Raw genomic sequence first — 22,690 nt, forward strand, 5'->3', positions numbered from 1 at the left:
AAATCAGTGACTCACCCCCTGAAGTGTGCCTGAAATAAACCTTTAATGAGCCTAGCTTTTATTGTATAGAATTCCAGAAAGACACATTTTTGGCATTCCTATTCTTTCTTATTTAGGTTAGGTTCAGTGCTGAAAGTGTTAGACTTGTGGCCCTCATGTTCTTATTTTTCTTCTTTTTTTAAGGGGCCTGAACAAGAAAGCTAGCCACTCCTGAATTAAAGAGCCACATGGTGCTGGCCACAGGCCAGGAGCTTGCATTCCAAAACAAACAAAAAAAGAGAGACTTTAAAAAAAAAAAAATGTACAGGTCGCAAGGGAGACCACAGAGGTCGCAAGGGAAACCTCAGAGGTCGCAAGGGAGACCTCTGGCAACCCCCAAATGACGTCCCTGTTTCCCGCATGCTGCCCTGAGTGGGCTCGTTATGCTCCACTTTAGTTTACACTTAGAAATATGACTATTCACCCTGGTGGTTCCTATCCCCTCATTCATCTACAATAAACTCCTTTCTCCCCCCACAAAGTCCCCACTCCCTCCCGCCACACAAAAATGGTATCCAGTCATTTTATTGCAAACAAAACAGAGTGGTACATAACAGAGCAGACAAAAACACTGAAAACACTGAAAAGATTAAATAAATATATAAAGGAGTTGTCGGAAAGGGATTACAATGGGTCGGGATGCAGTTGGGGTGACTTTAAAAGGGTGGAAAAAAGGGGGATTTGGAGGGGAACCTCCCCACATAAAATACATTAAAAAATCAGTGTTTTTCTGTGTTTTGTCAGTGATGACATTTACCACTCTGTAATTGTGGTTGGTAAGATCACATATAACCCACGCACACATGGTGATCTATAACACACCCAGGCTAGATGTGAATTTCCCTCTCCCCCCCCACAAATGCCACCCTCAACATTTCCGAAACCGAAAGCTGCAATTGTGACCTGATTATCCTGCTCTCTCAGGATTTACACTGTCAAATAGAATGTCTAAAACACGTTCAAGGGCAACCTTCCAGCAAGTGCTTCCAACTCCTGTGAATCCAGGATACTGTAAAATCACTCCAATGTATATTACCTTCAGGAAAAGCTCTATTTTATATATAGTTGACCTTCTGTGTAAGATCCATGATGAGTGAGGATGGCAGGAATGCATCATTTACACAAGACAGAGGCTTGGCGATGCTGTCTGTTGCATGTTTTTGAGACATTTTAAAACAGGGTCTGAATAAAAGTATCCCCATCGGCTAAGGTGACTTCCATAAAGGTATTCAAAAGGGGGGACGGTGGGTATACCTTGTCACTCTGCACCACCTAATTCTTAAATCTACACTCGTTGCCTGTCGCTCCTCGTGGGTGCCTTAAGGTACACCCACTCCTCAGCAATAGTGAAACATTATAGTAATGCACCCCAATGGAGCGCCAGGCACTTCAAGAATAATCAATGAATCATTGCTGATTAGATGAAGAATACTGAAATCAAAAAGCTTGTTTGAAAAGGGACATTTTATTCTGCATGCCCATACACAACATTGACCATGCGTGACACATGTTTCGGCCTCACTTAGGCCTTTTTCAAACTAGGGCTTATTATCTTGCAAAGTTGCAGATATCCTCAAGTTACAAATACTTCATTGAAAGTCTATGGGATAAGTCCCTTGACCCTTCTGTTTAAGGAAGGATTCCCTGATATTCAGAATGGTCTATCCCATAGACTTTCAATTAAGTATTAATAACTGAGGATGTCTGCAACTTTGCTAGATAATAAGCTTTTGCAAGTGACTTTCACCAGCACATGAAGCCAACAATATGAAAGAATTAGAACACGAGTACAATCTTCACATGAGGGAGTGACTGCACATCATGTCTGCATGTTGCATCAAAGTGGTGGTCGTGGCCCTCCAGTCAACAATGCACGACAACACAGTGCCCCTTTAAAGCAGGACTGCCCTTTTGTCATGGTGGAGTTGGGCGCAATACAAAACATGTACCCTACCTACAATCAATGCAATGACCAAACCCCTCCGCCGCTCTGTAGATGGCGTGCATTTCCATACGCTTCTATGCGGCTTTGTCACTAGCACTATTTGTTCATTTGGCCAAGGGTGCTTTCAATATATACCTCTGTCACCAAATCTTTCAGTGTATTTAGCAAAGGATGCCTCCAGTGGAAAGTTCTTCACCAAATGTAGCATTCCGTTTGGCCGAAGACATTTTCAGTGCAGTGTTGCCCTACAAAATATATGTATTTGTCCAGTAAAGTCACTAATGCATACCTTTACTACCAAATGTATTCATGCATTTGGCCTTTATTTATTTATTGTGCATTTGTGAGGCGCTTATCAATTATAAGAGCCGCGATCACACATGTTCTCTTCTAATCATACCACTAATGATTCTGCCCTACTGGGGCGAGGATATGCCAAGATTTCAGATGTTTTATGGAAAATCTTTGCTGGGATGAGGTCCGCCGGAGCCTGCTCATGCATGTGATTATTTACTTGACCCATATGTAAGTAAGGCAGGTGGTAATTAATGGAAAAGCAACAATAATATATATGATCATTCTTACCGTCCAGAGATCCCACGGCAACGTCTGAAAACACAAAACAAAAACCAAATCAATGGACAATATGTTTCCGACTTTGAACCTTGCTACAGTCCAAACACAACAGTCACTTTACACTAATGAAGACGTGCTCATTCTTTTTTGTCAAATCTGACTTGTTTGCATTAAAATGCATCATTTAAAACTAGCTGAGTCTGTAAAGTGTACTGGCACTTAGGGCTGATGAAAGAAATATTTTCAGGAGTAGGCGTAACGTACTCATGGCAAAAATAGTAACTACTCACAAGTGGCTTATTGTAAATTCACAAAAGGAATTACAACTTTTAGATTTGTGTATTTTTGGCTCATGCGGGTCAAAGATGCTTAGTTAATGCATGCAAAACTTACCATTGCAATAAGCACCTTTTCTGGACACTTCCCACGGTGATAACAGCATGGGGGTCTAAGTTATAGGCCTGAACGGTGCGAGGGCCTTAACGCTGGAACCCAGCGCTGTTGCCACCAGTGGTCGAAATGTACGAAAAGAAGTAGTGGTACTATGTTCCTTACTGGCCTTCACCGCTCCCCACAAAACCCATCGCCACGCCCCCTCCCACGCATAATACAAACCCCAAAACACATGCTCCCGCTGTTTAGGGGAACGCGCAGTGCACTGAAAGTGAAAGTTTCACATTCCTCCTACACTTTTATTTTAAAACAAAACCATTCCGTAACGGTTTCTTTTTAAAATATAAGTATAGGAACAGTAAAACGTAATTAAAAGAAGTAGAGGAGCATCACTCCCACCCACTTCGACCGCTGGTTGCCAAGCAGCAAAGTCCCCAAAATGGTGACTTATTGCTAGTAGCCAGAGTCGTAGCCAGGATTGTCCAACAAGTGGGGCCTGAAGGTAATGTAACTGGGCCCACCGCAGAGGCATTAACATCTGTAAATGGCCACAAAGCATTGCTGAGTGGATATTTACAGGTTTTGGTTGAGCCTGGCCCACTCAAGCCTTACTGTGTGTACGCCTCTGTAAGTAGTAGCACCTCGAGGCTAAACTGCAGGGTGCTGATGCCAATTTCATTTGAGTTAATCAACTCACCTAACATGGCCGCCATGGAAATGGAGGGCAGGACACTGTGCTGAGCCCCTCTTCTATATCTACAGCAGCCATGAGGAAGGTGACGTGCCTTGAGGTGGCGCTGCATGAAGCCAGTGGGCGATGGTGGGAGCGGGGGACTGGATGGGGTAGGAGCTGAAAGATATGATGGCTAGCTGGGGAGCGGATTTTGAAGATCTCCCTTGGGTCCCTGCACTGCTCGGGTTGTTCAGAACCCAGGGTTGCATTGTGGACTCAGCGTGGGTTTTGATAATCCTGATTAGTTGACAGACCTGTGGAGGGTACTAATACAAGATCAACAAACGTGAATGCACCTAGAGATGCGTGGGGGAGTTTTGGGTGTGTCAAGTGGGGTATTCGAATAGAGAAGTGTTGTCAACAAAAGTGGCGCTTTAAATGCATTCAGAAATGCGCCTTAGAACCATTTATGATCAGATTGAATTTCCACATAAATGTTCAATGGTTAACCTTTAGAGGTGTGAAAAGGAATACATGTGTGTTTATCTTTATGCGATGCGTCGAGAAAGAAAGGACATGTGAAAAAATATTTCGAAGCAAAAGAAAATACATTTATGAAAGTTTTTTAAAATGTTATTGCTTCTGCTACCTGACACTGATAAACCTACTTTTGATGAAGGTACTCTGTAAATCCACCACTTTCGAGTGGAAGTGCAATCAATCAAGTACAACACACACAGATTTTCTAGTAGTTGTAAGTTACACCTGAATTCTTTGTGAATACTGGTTTCAGGTGTAGGTGATGATCAGACATGGGCCTCATCACGGTTTGGGGGTGGAGTGGTAAAAATGCAGCAATAATGCTATTACAGCCGCATTAACGTTCCGCCCAATCCCGAGTTTGGGTGGAAAGCTCTGAACTGGAGGTAAATCTCCTGCTTTCCGACAACTTTCAGCGATATTACCGCCGGCCCTATTACCAATGGCGGTAATAGTGTCAAAAAGAAACATAGAGTCCTATGGACTCATAATAAATGGGGCTAACAGCGCCACTGCAAATAGCGAGCAAATTACACCTGACTAAGTTGCAGTAACGCTAATAACGTTGGCCAGTATTCCAGCGCAATTCCCTGGCAGGATACCGCCCAACTCGTGATGAGGCCCATAGGATTCATTTTTTCTAGGAATAACAAAAATTAATTTCTTGTCAATCCTTCCCATTGTCCCTGCTTGTAACTGCCCTTATTTCCTCTACACAAAAAAAATATATTCTTTCAGAAGATAATGTAACATTCAAACTTCACTCCTATAATATTTGGGATAACCTACCAAATCCCCTGTGCACTACTGCACCATTTTCAAAATGAAGACAATAGGAAAGAACCATTTTCCAATAAGCTATTTGAGCAAGATATTATTAGCACACAAAAACCGCTTAGAGTGCATTGTACAGGACATTCTTACATGTAATTGAGAGGACAAAGAAGCAAACTACATATTAAAATCCATGTTTATATCTGGGAAGATTTTGAACATGTACAACCACAAAATGAAACTGATCAACAAAAGAAGTCACTATGTGTAACTGTGACTTACTACGGACTTACTGTGAGCTATTTACTCGCAGTAAGTCCGAGGTAAGTCAAAGTTACTCCTTGTACCCTCTTTGAGAATATGTCCCATGCATAGATGGCATTTTTCCCTAACAAATTTGATACCACTGAAACATTTCAGAATTATATTGTGTACAACATTGGTATTAACATCTCTCTATCTCACATCTAGTTAAAGTAGCATAGATGGAAAAAATAATTTCATAGCATGAGAGTTATTATGGTATTTGTTGAGCGCGGATCTAGTTTTGAGAAGCAACTGAGCACTTTACAGAGGTATACAACAGTACAGATACATAACAGAGCGCTTTACAGAGGTATACAACAGTACAGATACATAACAGAGCGCTTTACAGAGGTATACAACAGTACAGATACATAACAGAGCGCTTTACAGAGGTATACAACAGTACAGATACATAACAGAGCGCTTTACAGAGGTATACAACAGTACAGATACATAACAGAGCGCTTTACAGAGGTATACAACAGTACAGATACATAACAGAGCGCTTTACAGAGGTATACAACAGTACAGATACATAACAGAGCGCTTTACAGAGGTATACAACAGTACAGATATATAACAGTGTGCTTTTCAGAGGTAACTATAGAACAGATATACAGCGGGTGCCCGATGCAGAGGGTTATAGAGGAGGGGTACGGCTGTAACGGGTGTCAGGGAGGAGAGGGGCGGGCGCCATCTAGCGGGTCAGGTGGCGCATGGGGCGAGAGATTAAGGTGGAGAGATTCCTTGAAGAGGTGTGTCTTGAGCTCTTTTCTGAATTGTAGGAGCGTGGGGGCCAGTCAGATGGCAAGGAGGAGGAGGTTCCATGGTCTTGGGGCGTAGGCGAGAATGCTTGTTTTCTGGTCCTTTCTGTTTTACAGCAGCGGATTTCAAGTCTTCACATGCCCTGGTTTAGGCTGGTGCTCTCTCTGCCGGAGATGCTGAGTTTTTATGCAAGGTAGCTGCATGACTTGGGGGTGACTGCCTTAAAGATGATGCCACAAGACTTGAAGGTGATTCGTGCTTGCAGTGGGAGTCAGTGAAGGTAGATGAGAGCCGTGGTGATGTGCTCGTATCTGCGTAGACCCTTGATGAGGCGTGTGGTCGTGTGTAGTACACTTCTCATGAGAGTGTATTTTTTAAGAAAAAAAAGTAAAGTCTGCCTGGATAGCACCGAATCACAAATACTGACACAGAAGCATGGAATATGATGGAAGGTAGGGCGCGTCCATGGCCCTCAAGTCTGCTTGTTTCCCTGCTAACACTTACCACACTACCATAAGATAAACCACTACTCAATGAACATATTTGAAGTGTAGCGTATTTATGTCTATTAAATCAAATTTGACAAGTCCAGATCAGCAGCAGATGTGCACTATGCATGTACCAAGTAACATGAAAGAACATAACATAACCAAAATATCCAGCTCCAGAGAATACACCATATGTCGTTGCACTCTAGTTTTATGTCTCAGTAGTGAGAGCCTTGTCTCTCTCTCCGAGAGCTCATGAAGGAATAAATAAGACTAGGGACTCTGGCGTCAATCAGCTGCTCCACAATACAAATAGTGCCTCTCACTGGGTAATTGCACCTAGATTTTGGCTTTGCCAATCACACTTTTTTTAACACCTTCGTGTCGAGTCATTTCACCTCCAAACAAGCCTTCAAAGGTTCAGAATCAAGCAGGGTCTAACCTACCTGAAAGGCCAACAACTGAATTTCAAAAGTGCAAAACGCATTTTGTTAAGATAATTCTTCTAGAGCTCGATATCTAGAAAAAAGCAATTTCTATGGCTTTGGATAATTATAAAAATATATTGAATTATATTTTGAGTTCTACAAGGAAAGTCATGGTCCGGAGTACAGAGGACACTTCTAAAGACATTTATGGTCACTGTAAGAAATGCTTTTTTTTAATTTCTAATGGGGACCTGGCATGGCAGGAACACAATACATACAGCTCCAGAGGACCCTTCTGTCCCGATACATGAACCTAAATATAAGTGTTGATACCTTTTTATTATACATTTCACCCAGACTCGTAGAAAGACGACTTTATCTAGTTCTATATATTGGAGCAAAGTCTTAAAAACGATTTCTATGAAAACTTGCAAAATTGTATTTCAGCTTTTGCAGAGTAGGGAATGCAGCTGCATGGCTGTGCGTGCTTGTCAAAACATGAGCGAGGTCGTAAATGGGTGTCGCCATTGAATGCTGTGTTATAAAAGAAAATAATAAATATACTACACCAGAGCAGACTAATCCCAAAAAGGAAGAGGACAGTTTGTCACTATCCGTATTGGGTTTGAAATGCAAGGCATATTCCTTTGTGTTAGGCCTGCACGCCCTTTCACATGAATCAGTCCTGGTGCCCATCCTATATCCCTTTGTATGTGGATTTTTGTATTTATGCTTTAAACAGAGTGAACCTAGCTCAAGCACAAAGGACCACCGTACAATCAATCGTTCAAGCAACAGGAGGGCAGTTTGCAATGGGTTCGGAGCGTTGGCAGAACCGGTAACAGAGGGCCTCATTATGACATTGGCGGTGCTGAATGAGAATGGCCAGGTCGGATGCACCGGCACCGTTTTGAAACGGTGCCGGTGCATCTGACATGCTGTGCTAACGGGTGCCGCTATGCCCGCCAGGTGGCGGGCAGAAAAGCACCTGCGAGCACAACTCGTAGTTTGCCGGTCCGGGAACTACGGTACCGCAAGCTTACCGGTACTGTAGTTCCCAGACCGGCAAACTTATAATGAGGCCCAGAGTTTCCTAAGTTTTGCCTAGGAATTCCCTGAAGAGCAGGGCTTTCAGTTCTTTCCTGTACCAAAGGAGTGCTGGGGCAGTCCTGATTGTCACCGGGGTAGTTTTACAATATGGCAGGGCAAAGCAGGAGAAGGGCTGTTTCCTGGTATTTTTCCTGCAGGCTAGGTTCGTTTACACTCTACCAATGGTCTGGATCCTAGATGCGCATGTACCACCTGAGGTGTTGAATTTGTCTGCAAGGTAGGCGGGCATATGGGCGGTAGTTGCCTGTATGTGATCCATGCAAAAAAGGATCCTGGCAGGGATAGGGAGCCAGTGAAAATCATGAAGGTTGGGAGATAATGGTGACACATTTTTTAGAACCATTGATAAGGCGCACTGCGGCATGATGCATTGCTTTGAAGGGAGTCAGGTGTATTGCGAGGATCCGAGCCATGAGGTCTTTACCACCATCAGTGTGTGCAATTATGGGAGCCTGTACTATACTGCGGAAGTCCTGGGAAGGTTGGAAGGGCTTAATCGGGCAGTTCTGTGTGTTCTGGTACCTTGAGGCCGGGGATTTCTTGTTGACGTGCTGCTGAAAGTAGATGTTACTGTCCTGGATGAACCCTAGGGATTTGGTGGATGAGAGAGGTTGGGGGGTTAATTTGTTCCAGTGAAACTAGTTCAGTTATCTTTGGATGGTTTCCTGTTCTGATGGGTGGCCAAGGAGAACAAATTCCGTTTTGGTAGAATTGAGTTTTAGGTATACACTTGTCATCCATGTTTGAATGGCTGCAAGGCATTTCTGGAGGTCAGTGAAGTCATGGGAGCAGATTACTAAAGGTACAGCAAGGCGTAATACATCTACTGGTGTAGCAAGATGTCTAGGTCATCAAGGAGTGATTCCAGTCGTTCCATATCTAGATTAAAGATCACTTGCGGATAGAAATGAGCTCCATGACACTGCAAAGGTAACTGGGCTGAGATCAGATGTGAAGGCACCCATCTGAACAGCCTGGTATCTGTCCGAGAGAGAGGACGAGAACAAGTTAAGAACTGTACCCACAAAGCCCATTCATTTTGCGAGCAGGCTGATCAGATTCCGATGGCCCACCATACCGGTGGAGTGGAGAGGTCCAGCAGGACTAGCAGACAGGAATCCGCTTTCTCCATGATCTGGAGAGCATCATCTGCATTGTGGCATAAAAACAAATAATAAACTCTGCTTTGTTGATTTATTTAATCTGAACAGATTTCAAGATTTTCAGGGACCATTTCAATATTACTTGAGCTGACACACTTTGCACCTTCTCACAGTTCTATCTACATAGCCATCCATTACTACAATGGTTATATAGTTCCCGAACAGCATATGGAAGAGTGTAAAATGAAGGAATAAATAAACAGAAAAAACAGAAAAAATAAAGGCTATGATTCACCACAGAAATAAGTGCTACTGACCCGTATTTAAGAATACTTTGCATCAATCTTTTTAAGCTATTGGATTGTGCATTGTATGTGATTTATCAATTTTTTACTCCCATTAGATATAAGTCAATTGTGTACCAGAGCGTTGCCACACTATAGTTAAGTTGAGTATTGAGTTCCATAGGGAACATAAAAAATGAATTGCTAATAGCTTTTGACTTGTATGACGTATTTGGCTGAAATATTGCAAATAAATTGTACTCACGGGCCCCCTCAGACTGGACATTTTAGGAAAGACCAGTTAAAAAATAAAAGGTATTAAGAAAGTAAAAAACGCTGTTTCGGCCTAGTCCCGATTCATTATCCCATAGAGAAAAAGTCCCATTTTTGCTCAAGCTCATAGCCAAAACCGCTGGATGCAATTGGACCAGGTACGAAAACAACTTGGGCATGATGTGTTGATTCTATTTCCGGGAATGGTCTAGGGTTATTGCGTCCAGTAGTTTTTAAAATATTTGACGGAGAAGGGGGTGCTGAGAAACGTGCCGAATTATGGGTATGACTTCCCATATCTGCTGTATTACAGGGGTTTTGTTGCATTAAATCTGGTCAACCTAACTGCACTTTACCTAAATTTGTTCAGTGAATACATATATTTACGATAGCAAGCCTAATAAATTGCATGTCACAAATTATGAATCCTTTTGGTAACCTATTTATTCACAAATATATATAGAAAACCACAATGGTGCGAATATAAATTGCTAAGTGTTTCATCACAAATCAAATAAACATTTCAGCAGACCTGTATTCAAAGGTTAAATCAATGCAGTTGTTTCCTATTGAATACGCCCAGAGTGCTTTGGTCTATATGTCACCTATAATGCAGGAATGGGAATATGAGTGAAAATATACAAAGAGGGGCTTAAGAAGATGGCTCCAAGGCATGTGAGCATTTTCATTTAACCCCTTAAGTGCTAAGGACATGAAGAGGGAGAGCTAAACGTGGCCCTCGTTGCACCTATCCCGCTCTCATCACAGCAACAAAGAAGCAAGAGGTGCACATAGTTCCTGGGCCCTTGCTCGCCATCATTGATGTATTGCAGGTTTGAGAAATGCTACTCACTTAGACAAGCATTCAGGCCATTTCCTGATGACAGTGTCGAAGAGATGCAGCTGTAATCAATGGAACAAGTCGTCGACTGACAGCGACTTTGAAAACAGCTAATGATGTCACAACTGACACCATGACATAGATTATTTGTTTATTTATTTATTTGGAAGACACCGGGAAACCGCAGGTTTCTGGGCTCACATGAACAGTTGAACATACATATAAGACAAGACTCAGATAGGCCTCATTTGTAGGCAATCACGATCACCTCGGACAGCAGTAAGCCCTAATTAATAGAAAACCAGGCAGTGTTCAGAGAAATTCGGAAATCATTTCTATCTAATCATAGGCAGGAAATTCTATGTCTGCGTTAGACATGAAGCACATAGGCATCCTTGCATGGTTATGCAGACACTTTGATGTATTCCTGCCAGATACGAAGAACACGCTTATGACTCACATAGTTGGAGGACTGACTCACGTATGCCTTTGCCATGCGGAAACCGCAAGACATGCAAGAACATATATGAACTGCTTGCTGACGCTTGAACGCAACTAACATGTACATCAAGATGAAAACCACAAGTACATTGGAGTGAATGAAGGAAGCAGAAAGGATTTGAAGGTACAGAGAAAGGCTGACAGGCTGATCCTGGTGAAGAATGCAGCCCAGGCTTCCAGTGTAGCCACTGTGCACAGCCTTGCCAAGGACACCGGGAGAAGGAAAGTTTCAATCTAACAGAAGAAATAGGACACCTGCATAGAATACAAGCTGAAAATCCTCATAATTACAAGTAGGGGAGATTCATTTTGTGGTCCCTACACACATGACCTAAACCTGAAAGACAGAGCTTATTCATTCGAGCCAGACTGATGAACTAATAGCAAGACGATACAAAAGTAATACAGGTTCAAAGCTGAATATTCTGTTTCAAGGCCTAGGATATCGAAGATGTTAACTTGTTGAGAACATGCAGCACCTTCAGAGCCGTCTCACTACCTTGAATAGTTGCAGTTGGCCTGGTAACTTTCCAAAGCTCCAAGGCTGACAAGACCCTTTTCCCAAATCCCAATTCACCTTCCACGTTACGCTCACGCTTTGTTGCACTGTCTAATCACCTCACACTAACCTCACACTAACCTGTAACTCTTGTATTCACAACATTTAGAGGTGGTTTCAGGAGAGGCCACCAGATATGCTTCACCCAGCTATCAAATTTACCTGTTATAGAATGTGTATATAGTTTACCTCACTAAACAATCCCGACTCTTGTTAGGTTTTCTAGGGTGTAACCTCATTTTGTGACATCACATATTAACAAAACTGGTCAACAGGCTTGAGACGAACGAAAGCGAGTGTGGACAATGCTACATTGTTCATGCTTTAATCCCTGTCATCGAATTTCAATAAAGACAGTTCAACTTTGTCCTATAACTGGATCTTTTGTTTTTGGCGCAGGTTATCCTGCCTGTAATTCAGACAAGTATGCTCATCCTTTTTGCATAAACCTGATTAAAGCTCAGCAATTAAGGGGTTAAGGAACCTTCTGATCCGTAAGTAAATAGAACGCGTTCTATTTAAGCAATATAACCCGAGCGTTGGGAGCATTACCGTAGGCCCCGGGGCATTACCAGAGTCGGTAATGCCCCTGACGCGAGGGTTATATTGGTATTAGTACCCCGGCCCGCAAAAATTGCGTGACCGGGGCACTAAAAGCTTTTTTTTGTCGCAAAACGCTGCGGCGTTTCGGGAGAAAAAAAATTTAAAAAGCAAATGGCCGCCACCATGGAAAGGGAAAACGGAGTCCGTTTTCCCTTTCCATGGCAGCCATCGGGAGCGGACGCGCTGGGAACACATGTGTTCCCAGCGCGTCCGCTCCTGAAAAAGGATCAAAAAGAAGGTAAGTGGGGTTGGGAGGGTGGGGAGAAAAAAAAAATAAACGTACCTGCGTTCCCGGCGAGGGATGAGGGAAGCCTCCAGCCGTGTGGAGGCGCGGAGCGGAGGTGGCCCCGCTCCGAGTCTCCACACGGCTGGAGGCTTCCCTCGTCCTCCTGCTAGGGATGCAGGAACAAGAAGGTAAGTTGGGGGGGGTGGTGGGAGGGAAGGGAATAAATAAAAAAAAGACTTACCCGAGTCCCCGGTGGGGGGCAAAGGCAGCCTCTCAGCCGCAGGGAGGCTCGGAGCGGGGATGGCCCCGCTTCGAGCCTCCTCATTGGCTGAGGGGCTGTCACGACCCCGCCGGGAACAATGGCCATGGAATCCCAGCTGAGGGATTCCCGGCCGGGTAACGACCTGGCGAGAGCCAATCAGAATGCGTGTTGCATTCTCCTTGGCTCTCGCCGGGTACTAATTTAAAAAAGGACCAGGGAAGGTCATTAACTGCGTGTAGTACTAGAGTGGCCCACACTCCTCTGCACTTTAACTGAACTCATAGCTATAGTATTTTTTATAATTTATATTGTTGCAGGTGAAATCTAAGAAGAGAATTTACCACTTGTAGAACTATGTATAGGGCACTGCACGGCACAGGAATCCGAGGCAGGCCTGTAGGTATTTTAGTAATGACCAGGGTGCAGAAGAGAAAGTCATGCCACTACAGTGTTAATTTCCTTTTTATTTTAAGGGAAATATTTGCATTAACACTTCTAAAAATACATTGATTGTTCTGCAGGGGTGAACAAGCCCCTGATGGGCTTTTCACATTTTAAAGGACCTTCCTATTAGCCAAACCAAATTAAATAGAATATTTTCTATTTCTAACAGGGTCCAAGCAGGTTATTATAATAAACAACGCATGTAGACATTTTATTTCGGGAATACAAAAAGTATCCATAAAAACAACAACATTTACACATCACACAATAAAAGAATAAACAACATTCCACCCTGCAATATTTTAAAGTTCAAAAACCTTCAGTTCAGATAATTTTCTTTAAAAATGTCCCCAAAGTTAGCGTATTCTTTAAAAATGATAGTAACCCCCAACCCACACAGATTGAGTCCACCTATAACAGGTGGCAGAGTGCAGGTTCACACTCAAGGAATCCTTGACCCTGCAAGAGTGGTTTGAGCGTGCGATCTCTAATTAAGGAGAAAGCTGGACAAAATAGTCAAAAATGGGCCAAGTCTTTCTTGGGCACGTCGCAAAAAATGCACAATTGGTAATGACAACACTCTGAGAAGGGTTCTGTGCCTATCACAAATATTTCTGTAGACCTGGGCTAACATGTTTCCTATTAGTGGGCCTTTGGATCTCGGATGACTCCCTATTATCCAAAATACACTGGAACACCCTAAGTTGTAAAGGTCTCAGAACCTTGCGCGGCATAACATCGCGCATCAGAAAATATTGAGCCATGTCTCCTTCTGACAACATTGCCTTAACATACCTGAGCTAGGGGATTTTTTTCAGGTAGAGGTCCGTAGGAAGAAAGTGTTTAATTAGCTCCTGAGTTAAACCGGCTTTACTGTTCCCCCAGACTCTAAGCCAATGACTTACAGGCTGAGTTGCAATGGAGACACTCATGAACCTGCAGCCCAATTCCTGGTGGACTGCAAAATTAGGGGCTGAGTGTGGAAGCCCCAATATTCATTTCAGAAAAGTGTTCTCCACCACCTGGATGGGCCCAACATTGCTGTATCCCCAGAGCTCCATGTCATACCAGGCAACAGAAATAGATTTCCCATTATAAACCTTGAGCACCAGCTCGACCTGTTTAGCATTGAACATGCCCATGGCTCGAGCCATCCCCCACCCCCATAGCCATAGTCTGTTTGAACATTGCAGTCTGTTTTGTAACATGGGATTCAGCACTAAAGTTTGAAGGAAATCTAACCCTCAGATAGTCAAAACTGGAGACTCTGGGGATCAAGACCCCCTTACTAAACATCGCCTGACATTTTTTAGGACACTTCCCCCGACTACAGACCATGACTGCCGATTTATGGGCATGAACCTTCAGATCGACTGAATCCATGAATGAAGAGTAGTCATAGATCAAGCGTTGCAATGCTCTGGGAGTACGGACCAGCAGGTCCGTATCGTCTGCAAAGGCCAATGCCTTCAGCCCTGAAAATGCCTTCCCCACCTTGCCGGATCATCAATATAATATTAGAACTGTTATTACATATTTCCTTTAAGTTTTCCTGGTGGCCATAGAAGTGGTATTTATTTTTTCTATTACTGCGGATCTGGTAAAATCATTCTTCATTAATACTTGTAAAATTATGTTTATGCTTCTAAATTGGACGCTTGCAACATTGAAAGCAAAATAAAAAGTAGAACAACTAATCGGGAGAGAGGTGGGACCTGGTAAAAAGTAAAAAATAGGAATTTAAAATTATTCTCTATACATTTTTTATCATGTTCATTCGAAAAGTCAGGCCTATTTATTGCCTGTTTCAATGGCTGTTTATTTCTTGCTGCAGGTCTGGATTTGCATGTCGGAACCTATTTTATATAGTAAGCACATGAAATGTTTATCTTGTGCACAATTTGACAATATATATTTGAAAGATCAAAAGACTGACAATCAAACATTTCGTCAATTAAAGTGAGAAAACTGGCTAAAAATAGGAGACATTTAAAAATGAACTATCAGAAAGCCAATGGGGAGGTGTGCCTCCACTTAAATGTAAGAATAAAAACATGTTTAAAGGTTTAAAGGAAACATATCTTGGCAGAAAGGATGGAAGAAGATGTGAGCAACTGGTGGGGGGCTGGGGGTGTCCTCGCATTATAATGCCCACAATATACAGCTTCTGTAGAAAGTAGGGAATAAGCCTGTATGGACATGTTCAGGTTAACTCCAGACGGGACATATTTCTGCCGATTAAGATTAACTTTCCCAAACTTCCTTTAGGGTCCGGGCAAGTTAAACTTGCAGGCTACACAGAAGGACATGCCTGGTTGGAGTTCATAATCAGTCTTGTAGACAGAAGCAGGAGGTATTTGGCAGCTTGGCTAGTATAGGTAGATAAGAATGAGATTTGACATGGAGTTACACTAGGATATGTTTGGGAGAGGCTGTATACTCTTTCACAATGCTAGGTAGGATAGACTCCTAGTGAGCAGTAACCCACATGTGACATTTGTTGCCAGGGACTAAGAATGAGAAAATCATAGAGTTGGTTAAAGGCAGGATCTTTCTGGCTGCAGGTGAGTATCCAACACACTTGCCATCGTGTGGCTAGTGAGAAGAGAATCTCCATGAACACCTTGCACAACATTCACACACATGCGACTTGTTTTGAATGACTACTAGGGAAGAAAAAAACCCAGGGACCACCTTGCACAACATTGCCACATATTTGTTGTGATTGATGTCTAGTGAGGAGAAAGATCCACAAGTGAGCTGGAGGCAGGGGATAACATCCAGTGGCCCTGAGTGTGCAACATATGAGCCATCATGTTGTGACTCCATAGGGTGGGGAGGTTCCATGTGATAATGTCCCTGTAAAAATGTCCTGACAAAAATGTCACCAAAAAATGACTGTAGTTTGCAGGGACGTTATCAACCCCTGCTCCCCTTGACTCCATATATATGGTCACCATATATAAAGTTGCCACAGCCTTTTCCCAGCAACCATATGTATCACAACCATATATATGGGGATCCTATTACCGGATACCCATAGGTGAGAATCCCAGTGACAACCTAGCTCGAGATACACCCATATGATGTTTGTTGCAAGCAAGTACTAAAGACGGAACACAATGAAGGGCTGTTGGAGGCAAGACATTACAGTCAGTGGCTGTAACTAAGTGTGAAAAACACCTACTATCTTGTTTCGACCAGGGTCGGACTGGGGCATAAAATTGTCTCAGGCACCAATGAAAAAGTGGCCGACAGTTGCAAATTCATTCCTTTTGTGACAGACTGTTTGAGCAGTACCCAAAGGGGAGTTTTTTTGATAAAATGTGATGCAATTTGTTCATTTTAAACAATATTTATTCAGTAACACGTCAAAGCTACTAGCCACATGGTGGAGTAACTTATGAACCTGGGCCACATTTGCCAAAAAAGGTGGTCCACTTTGACCCAAAAAAACTATCCCACACTAGCATTTTGCGTTTTTGTTTCAGGCATTGCCTTATTTTCCTATAGGCCAGTCCGAGGCCGGTTGTGACTAGGGGGCAAGAATCCTAGAAAGCACACTGCATGTCATATACACCCAGGTAACATTTGTTGTGAGTGAGTACGAGGGAGAAGAAACTCCAAGATTGGGTTGGAGGCAGGCTATTGCATTTAGTTGGTGTAAAATAATTGCCATCTTGTTGTGAGAATCCAAGTGACCCTCTTGCATGAGATGCAGGATTGTGGCATTTGTTTGCCAGTAGTAGGGCGGAAGACATCCCAGATTTAGTTGGAGGCAGGTGACTGCATACACAGACAAACCGGAGCCTCTCAATGGGTTTGGCAATTCCGATTGGCTGCCCAACTCATGCGGTAGCTCCCCACACAAGTTTGATGGCGATTTGGTAGCACCAGTGATTCTCACTTGAGCTCATGAGTCTGTGGAACACTGAATGCAGAGTTTAGATGAATCGTGAATTTGGTGGTGGTGGGGTTTCTACAGTGGAACACAGATTTGATGATAAAAAGGGGTAGGGACATGGGGAATGTAGAAGGCAGTAATAAAAAAGCAACATTAGAAAAATGTAAACATTACAAATTTAAGGCAACAAGAAAAATACAATATTTCGAAGTTACATGAATGGAAATGTAAAGCAAACAATAAATCATTTTTCTAAGTCACACATTTATTGAACTTTATTACTTTAAAATGTATGTTTTCAAAGTAAAGACCTATAACCCACACCTTTTTTGATGTTTCTGCACCCTATAAACTCTCCCTCATACTTGAATTCTGATTCAGTATGTATTCCAGCCTGAAGAGGCACCACGCAGACCAGCAGCAATGCACTGCCATAATCTGAAGCATTGGCAACTTCCTGGGAGATGCAAATTGACAAAGCAGAATTTTTGTTGTTTTGCAAATCTTTGTGGCGTAGCCACAAATTTGACAAAACCATTGTTAAAAAGAGAGACAGGAAAAAGGGGGTCTGAACTGAGAATATCTGGTTGGCATAGCAACCAGCAACGCCACGGAATGAAATGACCAATTTACTAACATTTATTTTTCTAAACTCCTCTGCTGTACTTCCAATGAGGAACTCCCTAACACGACTTGCTCCAAACAGCACCTTTGTAAGAAGCAAGTCGTTCGGGCTTTCCATGTTCTATGTTGGGCTATTTCACGTACAATTGCGATATTTTTGAGCTAATTTCGGCAGAAATCTTTTTTCTTCCTGTTATTCATGAACAAAATTGTGTTGCTCCCTCACCCCGTTTGTTGAAAAAAAAAGTCTGTTCTGTAGGGAACAGGCGTAGATTCCAATCTGTAAAGACTCGGAACCAGGCACCCACAGTTGCATTATTCACTGAGCAGCCTTCCAGCCTGGCCATGCCCCGGAATCTTTTCATTTGTGCCTCCATGAAAATATAGGAAGGCGGAAAGAGAAATGTCATGAGTTGAGGGCGAGCTGACCCCTTCATGGCCTCTTATTTATTTATTTATTGTTTATTTATATAGCGCTTATACACAGGTGAAGTACTTCAAAGCGTGCTGTGTTTGTTTCCAAATTGATCTTTGCACCTGTGTCCACTAATACATTTTGTGTACCTATCATTCAAATTGCTTGGTAATGTAGTATGCCCGATGCCTTTGTGCCTGTTCGCTGAAGCCACAGGGAGGGCTCCCATCTCCATCCCAGCAGCTGTGCTTGGGATATGACAGTGTGATTGAAAGAGATCTGCAAGTAATCCGTTTGATGGCAGCCCAGAGATGTCTTTCATATTTTGGCATGTTGTCTGTGAGTATGCCTTCTTGTATTTTGGCATCCTGTGCGAGTCTCGCAGGAATATACACAAGACGTTGTTTTGGGAGCTAACCAGTACGTGTCTTTTCGGTTGGCAGTGGTTCAGCACTTTACAATTTTCTGAAAGGAATTTTAGATAAGTTTAAAATAAGTTCTTAAATGTATAAACTGTCTTGGTTTTCATATCCGACTGTTAATGAAATTTGTGATATTACGATGTCTTTTTTTTTACACTGTTTGTGAAAAGCTTGCTCTGTACTTTGTCAAGCTGTAACACAATAAAACATCAAAATAAAAACAGTAATTGGCAGTGGTTTTTAACATCCATTTGGATACTCCCATGCTAATACAATGCACTTTTTCTATTTTTGTTTGTCTTGATGGTACATTTAAGTTATCACGTCAGTTGTGTTTCTAAGGCATATATAAATGTAGTGAACGTTAGCCATGGCCATCACTATTTAAAACAAGCATTGGCAATACCAACAATTTGGGCTTTTGTTTATGCATACCAACTACCACCACTCAGCCACCCCACCCCCACTCTCTCTACCACACCAACCCTACCCCCACTCTCTCTTCAACCACCCATCCTAACCCCATTCTCTCAACCTCCACCCCCTACCAACCCTAAGCCTACTCTCTCACACTCCCCCTCCATCCCCCTACTCACCCGGCTCCCACACCCTCTACCCCCATCTCCCCACCCCTACCCACCATTCCCCCCAACCTACCCCCACTCCCTCTACCCCCACCCTACATCCATTCTCTCTACCCACACCCACCCACCCTATCACCACTCTATCCCTACCAACCCAACCCCACTCTCTCTACCCCTAGCCACCCACTCTAGCCTGTCTCTTTACTCCACCACATAGCCTACCCCCTCTCTTTCTACCCCCACCCACCCTACACCATTTATTCCATTATTCCAAACCCTGCTGCCCCCCTCTATTCCCATACCCACTCACCTTACCCCCTCTCCCTATCCCCTCACATCCTTCCTTTCACACTCCCTTTTCATTTCGTACCCTTTCACTCTCACCCTTATTAGCTATTGATTATCACAGATGGCACCCTCTTTCAATGGCTTCCCCCTTGCTCTATTCCCCTTCTAATTCTATTACATTGCACTTTTTATCGCATCCTCCTTTGAAACTTTGCACTCTCCTCTTTGCACCCTGGTGCCTATACATGCAAAATGCAAAGAACTGCAGTAAACGTCAAAACTATTGGCATCGCCAATGCTTGTTTTTGTACCTTCTGTGTCGGCTCTCCCTTGACAAAGAAGAGGACAAATATTTTGCTCCCCTGAGGACACGCAAAAACAATTTTTCAGAAAACGGTTTGCTGTCGCAGCCCACACACTCCGCGGGTCTGCTGGAGGAAATTGTGTTAATGTGAGAAATGTAATCATGCTCAGGAACAGACGATGCCGTTATTAGCTGCCCTGTTGGAGAACTTCCACACCTCGCATTCTATTCCTGGCCAGTGCCGTTTATATTACGAACACGGTGCTGGATCAAGATGGCAACGCTTCCCCGAAGGCAAGACATAACATTTTGTTAATTGATACGGTTTTATTAGAGGCAGACTATGGGCCTCATTCCGAGGTTGGAGGTAGCCATACCGCATACCGGGTCCGGGTTCCCTGAATGGGGAATTACCGGGTCATTCCAACCTTGGAGGACCCGGTATTTCCCCATTCAGGGAACCCATCCCCATTCCCATTCGAGCCCCCATAGAGCTCAACGGGAATGGGGACCATGCTAACAACTGGCCCGTTAATAACAGGCGCGTTGTTTGCATGCTGGTCCTTTTGTGGCTCCCACTAAGGGAACCTGTTAAAACCAGCTGCTCTTAGCGGGACCCGCTAAAGGACCTCGTAATGCGGCGGTAAGGGGTTAACGGCACCGGCACCCTTACCGGCGCCGTTAACCCCTTACCGCCCACCTCGGAAGGAGGCCCTATGCCTTTTAAAGGTTTAGATTCCAACATGTTTGCAACAGTCTGGTGTATGTTGCCTTGTCCAGTGCACATAGCAATCCAATTCTTATAAACCTACTATTACAGTGATACAGGTTATTTTCAGGTACTCGGTTTAACAAACTGGAAACAGGCCACACACATTTGGGGATTATGAACAGTACTGCCTGTGTCCTTGGGCACTCTTCCACATTGTCTCATATAGAAGGGACTTGTTCTAGGTTACTATGCAGTGGTGAAGAGGATGAAGATGAGGTGACCTGTCAAGGGAGAGGCGGTATCCTGTTGTTGAATAAGGACGCAGGTTAAACTGAAGAGAAGTCTTGCTACGCCATTTAGGAGATTAGAGTTAACAATGCTGACTAAACTCCAACCTCTCCAGCTCCTTCGAACTTCTCCTCACACCGATGGTTCAACTGACTGTCCACTACACCTCTAGCTGACACGTCGGCCTGCCCCGCACCTGCAGTGTCATTTGAACGAGGGTGCACAGAATGACCAGCACCTGACAACGTGCCCATCCAGCGTAACAAGATGGCTCCCTTGACAGGTTGCTGTGCTGAGAGCAGCCATGCCGCCTATCCTGCACAGACGACATCATTCAACAAGAGGCGTGGAAGAAAGACCAGAACGTACACGACGTAGGACTCCTGAAACTGCCACATCCATTTTCCTGTGAGAAAACCAATCACAATGTATGATTTCCTAACCGCCCCGGGCAAGTCTGCATACCAGTGGCAATTCAATGAGGCAGATGCAAAGGAAAGAGATTGAGTCATTATCTCGTCACACAAGTCAGCTATCAGCCAAACCTCACAGCCACATGCTGACCTGGTACAGATATCGCTTTTCTGTGGCATATCTACCACAGTAACCAAACACTGCACAAATCAGGTCAGAAGATGATGTGTTCCCCACCAGCTAGCCTACTCAAGTCAGAGAGGCCTTACAAAAGCAGAGTGACGCATTGGTGCTACAAATGCCTTCACCTTTTTGATCCATCAGTCACTAGTAATCGGGGACTCTGGTTGATGGACACGGTGGATATGTGACTTTAACATGTACCTTGACGCCCTTGATCCACAAGATGACAAATGGAAAATAATCCTCCTCATACTGTCAGTAGGCTCTTTTATATGCAACAAAATCTTTGAACTGCCAGAAGAAATAATAACTTTTGATGATCTCAAGAAGGTTTTGAATTAATACTTTTGCCCCAGACACAAAGATTGATCCTGAGCGCCATCTTTTTCATACAACCACGCCATCAAAAGGGGAGACCAAGGATAACTTTGTTATGTGTCTTCAAATACTTGTAAACACTGCGATTTTCACTTTTACTCCAGCAATGAGACCTTTAAACCACAGATCATGGTGGGCCGGAACTCGACAGAATTGCATAAAGAACTTCTCTAGAAACCATGCACATTGGAAGCAAGACTAAACATGGCATGCACTCATACGGCTGGCGAGATGCAACTAGAAACCATGGGCAAGATTGAACTAAGTACATGAACTTCGGTCTCCCTTCCTATTGTGTCATCGACTCCACAAACCCCAAGAAACAAGCAGGCTGAACCTGCTACCTCTGCGTTTATGACTTTCAGCATGAAGTGATGGGGCAAAACTTGCTCTGCTTCCTAGAGAAGAGAAAACCACTCGAAGGCGGTTCGTAGGGCCTTCTAGGAGCTTGAGTTCTGCCACGCATTCCGCAAATGAATATCACATGGAGAGGAAACTCACGCGACAGCCAAGAGAAGACGTATACAGGAAACGATCCCCAGTGCGCAAGAAACAATCGCTGCATAGACATTATCAATCTTCAGATCCCAAGCCCTCACAAGCCTCAATCCTTACCTCAAACAACAACCGCCGACAGTGATTTCATCTCATCTTCCAGTACAGACCACTATCGATAATGTATGTATAAGGCAAGGGCATTCACATCTATGTAGACATGCGACTGCCAAACCAATCAATTCAGTGGGAAAGACATCATGCACCAAGGATCACTGACATGTTTCTCCAAACTGTTTCTTAACAAAGGGTACCGCCCATTGGAACTGGTGCCTGAGTCACACCACATCACAGCATTGGTCACATCTAGGATTACATCGACACAACTGCCTCAGCTTTGGCATATAGTGAAAGTCATGCTTTGACTAGAAGGCAAAGCATGACTCTCTGCCATATACTCATGCTTTGTTATTCAATGGAGAAATACTTTTACACGGATTCCAGAATTTTTGAGTTTTTTATTTTTTCTCTAGTTGAACCCTATAT

The 22,690-nt window shown here is 43.5% G+C and overlaps 1 protein-coding gene across 3 annotated transcripts in view; it reads right to left on the reverse strand.

Annotated features, from left to right (window-relative positions):
- AMPH (amphiphysin) overlaps positions 1 to 22,690 on the reverse strand; it is a 1,422,934-nt gene that overhangs the window by 293,240 nt on the left and 1,107,004 nt on the right. For all 3 annotated transcript variants that reach the window (XM_069613278.1, XM_069613276.1, XM_069613275.1), the window contains exon 13: positions 2,570 to 2,593. In XM_069613278.1, coding sequence (XP_069469379.1) covers positions 2,570 to 2,593 — 24 coding nt within the window. The remainder of the gene's footprint in view (positions 1 to 2,569; positions 2,594 to 22,690) is intronic.

The sequence above is a fragment of the Ambystoma mexicanum genome, chromosome 5p (assembly GCF_040938575.1).
Source record: "Ambystoma mexicanum isolate Mex_15411 chromosome 5p, UKY_AmexF1_1, whole genome shotgun sequence".
Taxonomy (NCBI): domain Eukaryota; kingdom Metazoa; phylum Chordata; class Amphibia; order Caudata; family Ambystomatidae; genus Ambystoma; species Ambystoma mexicanum.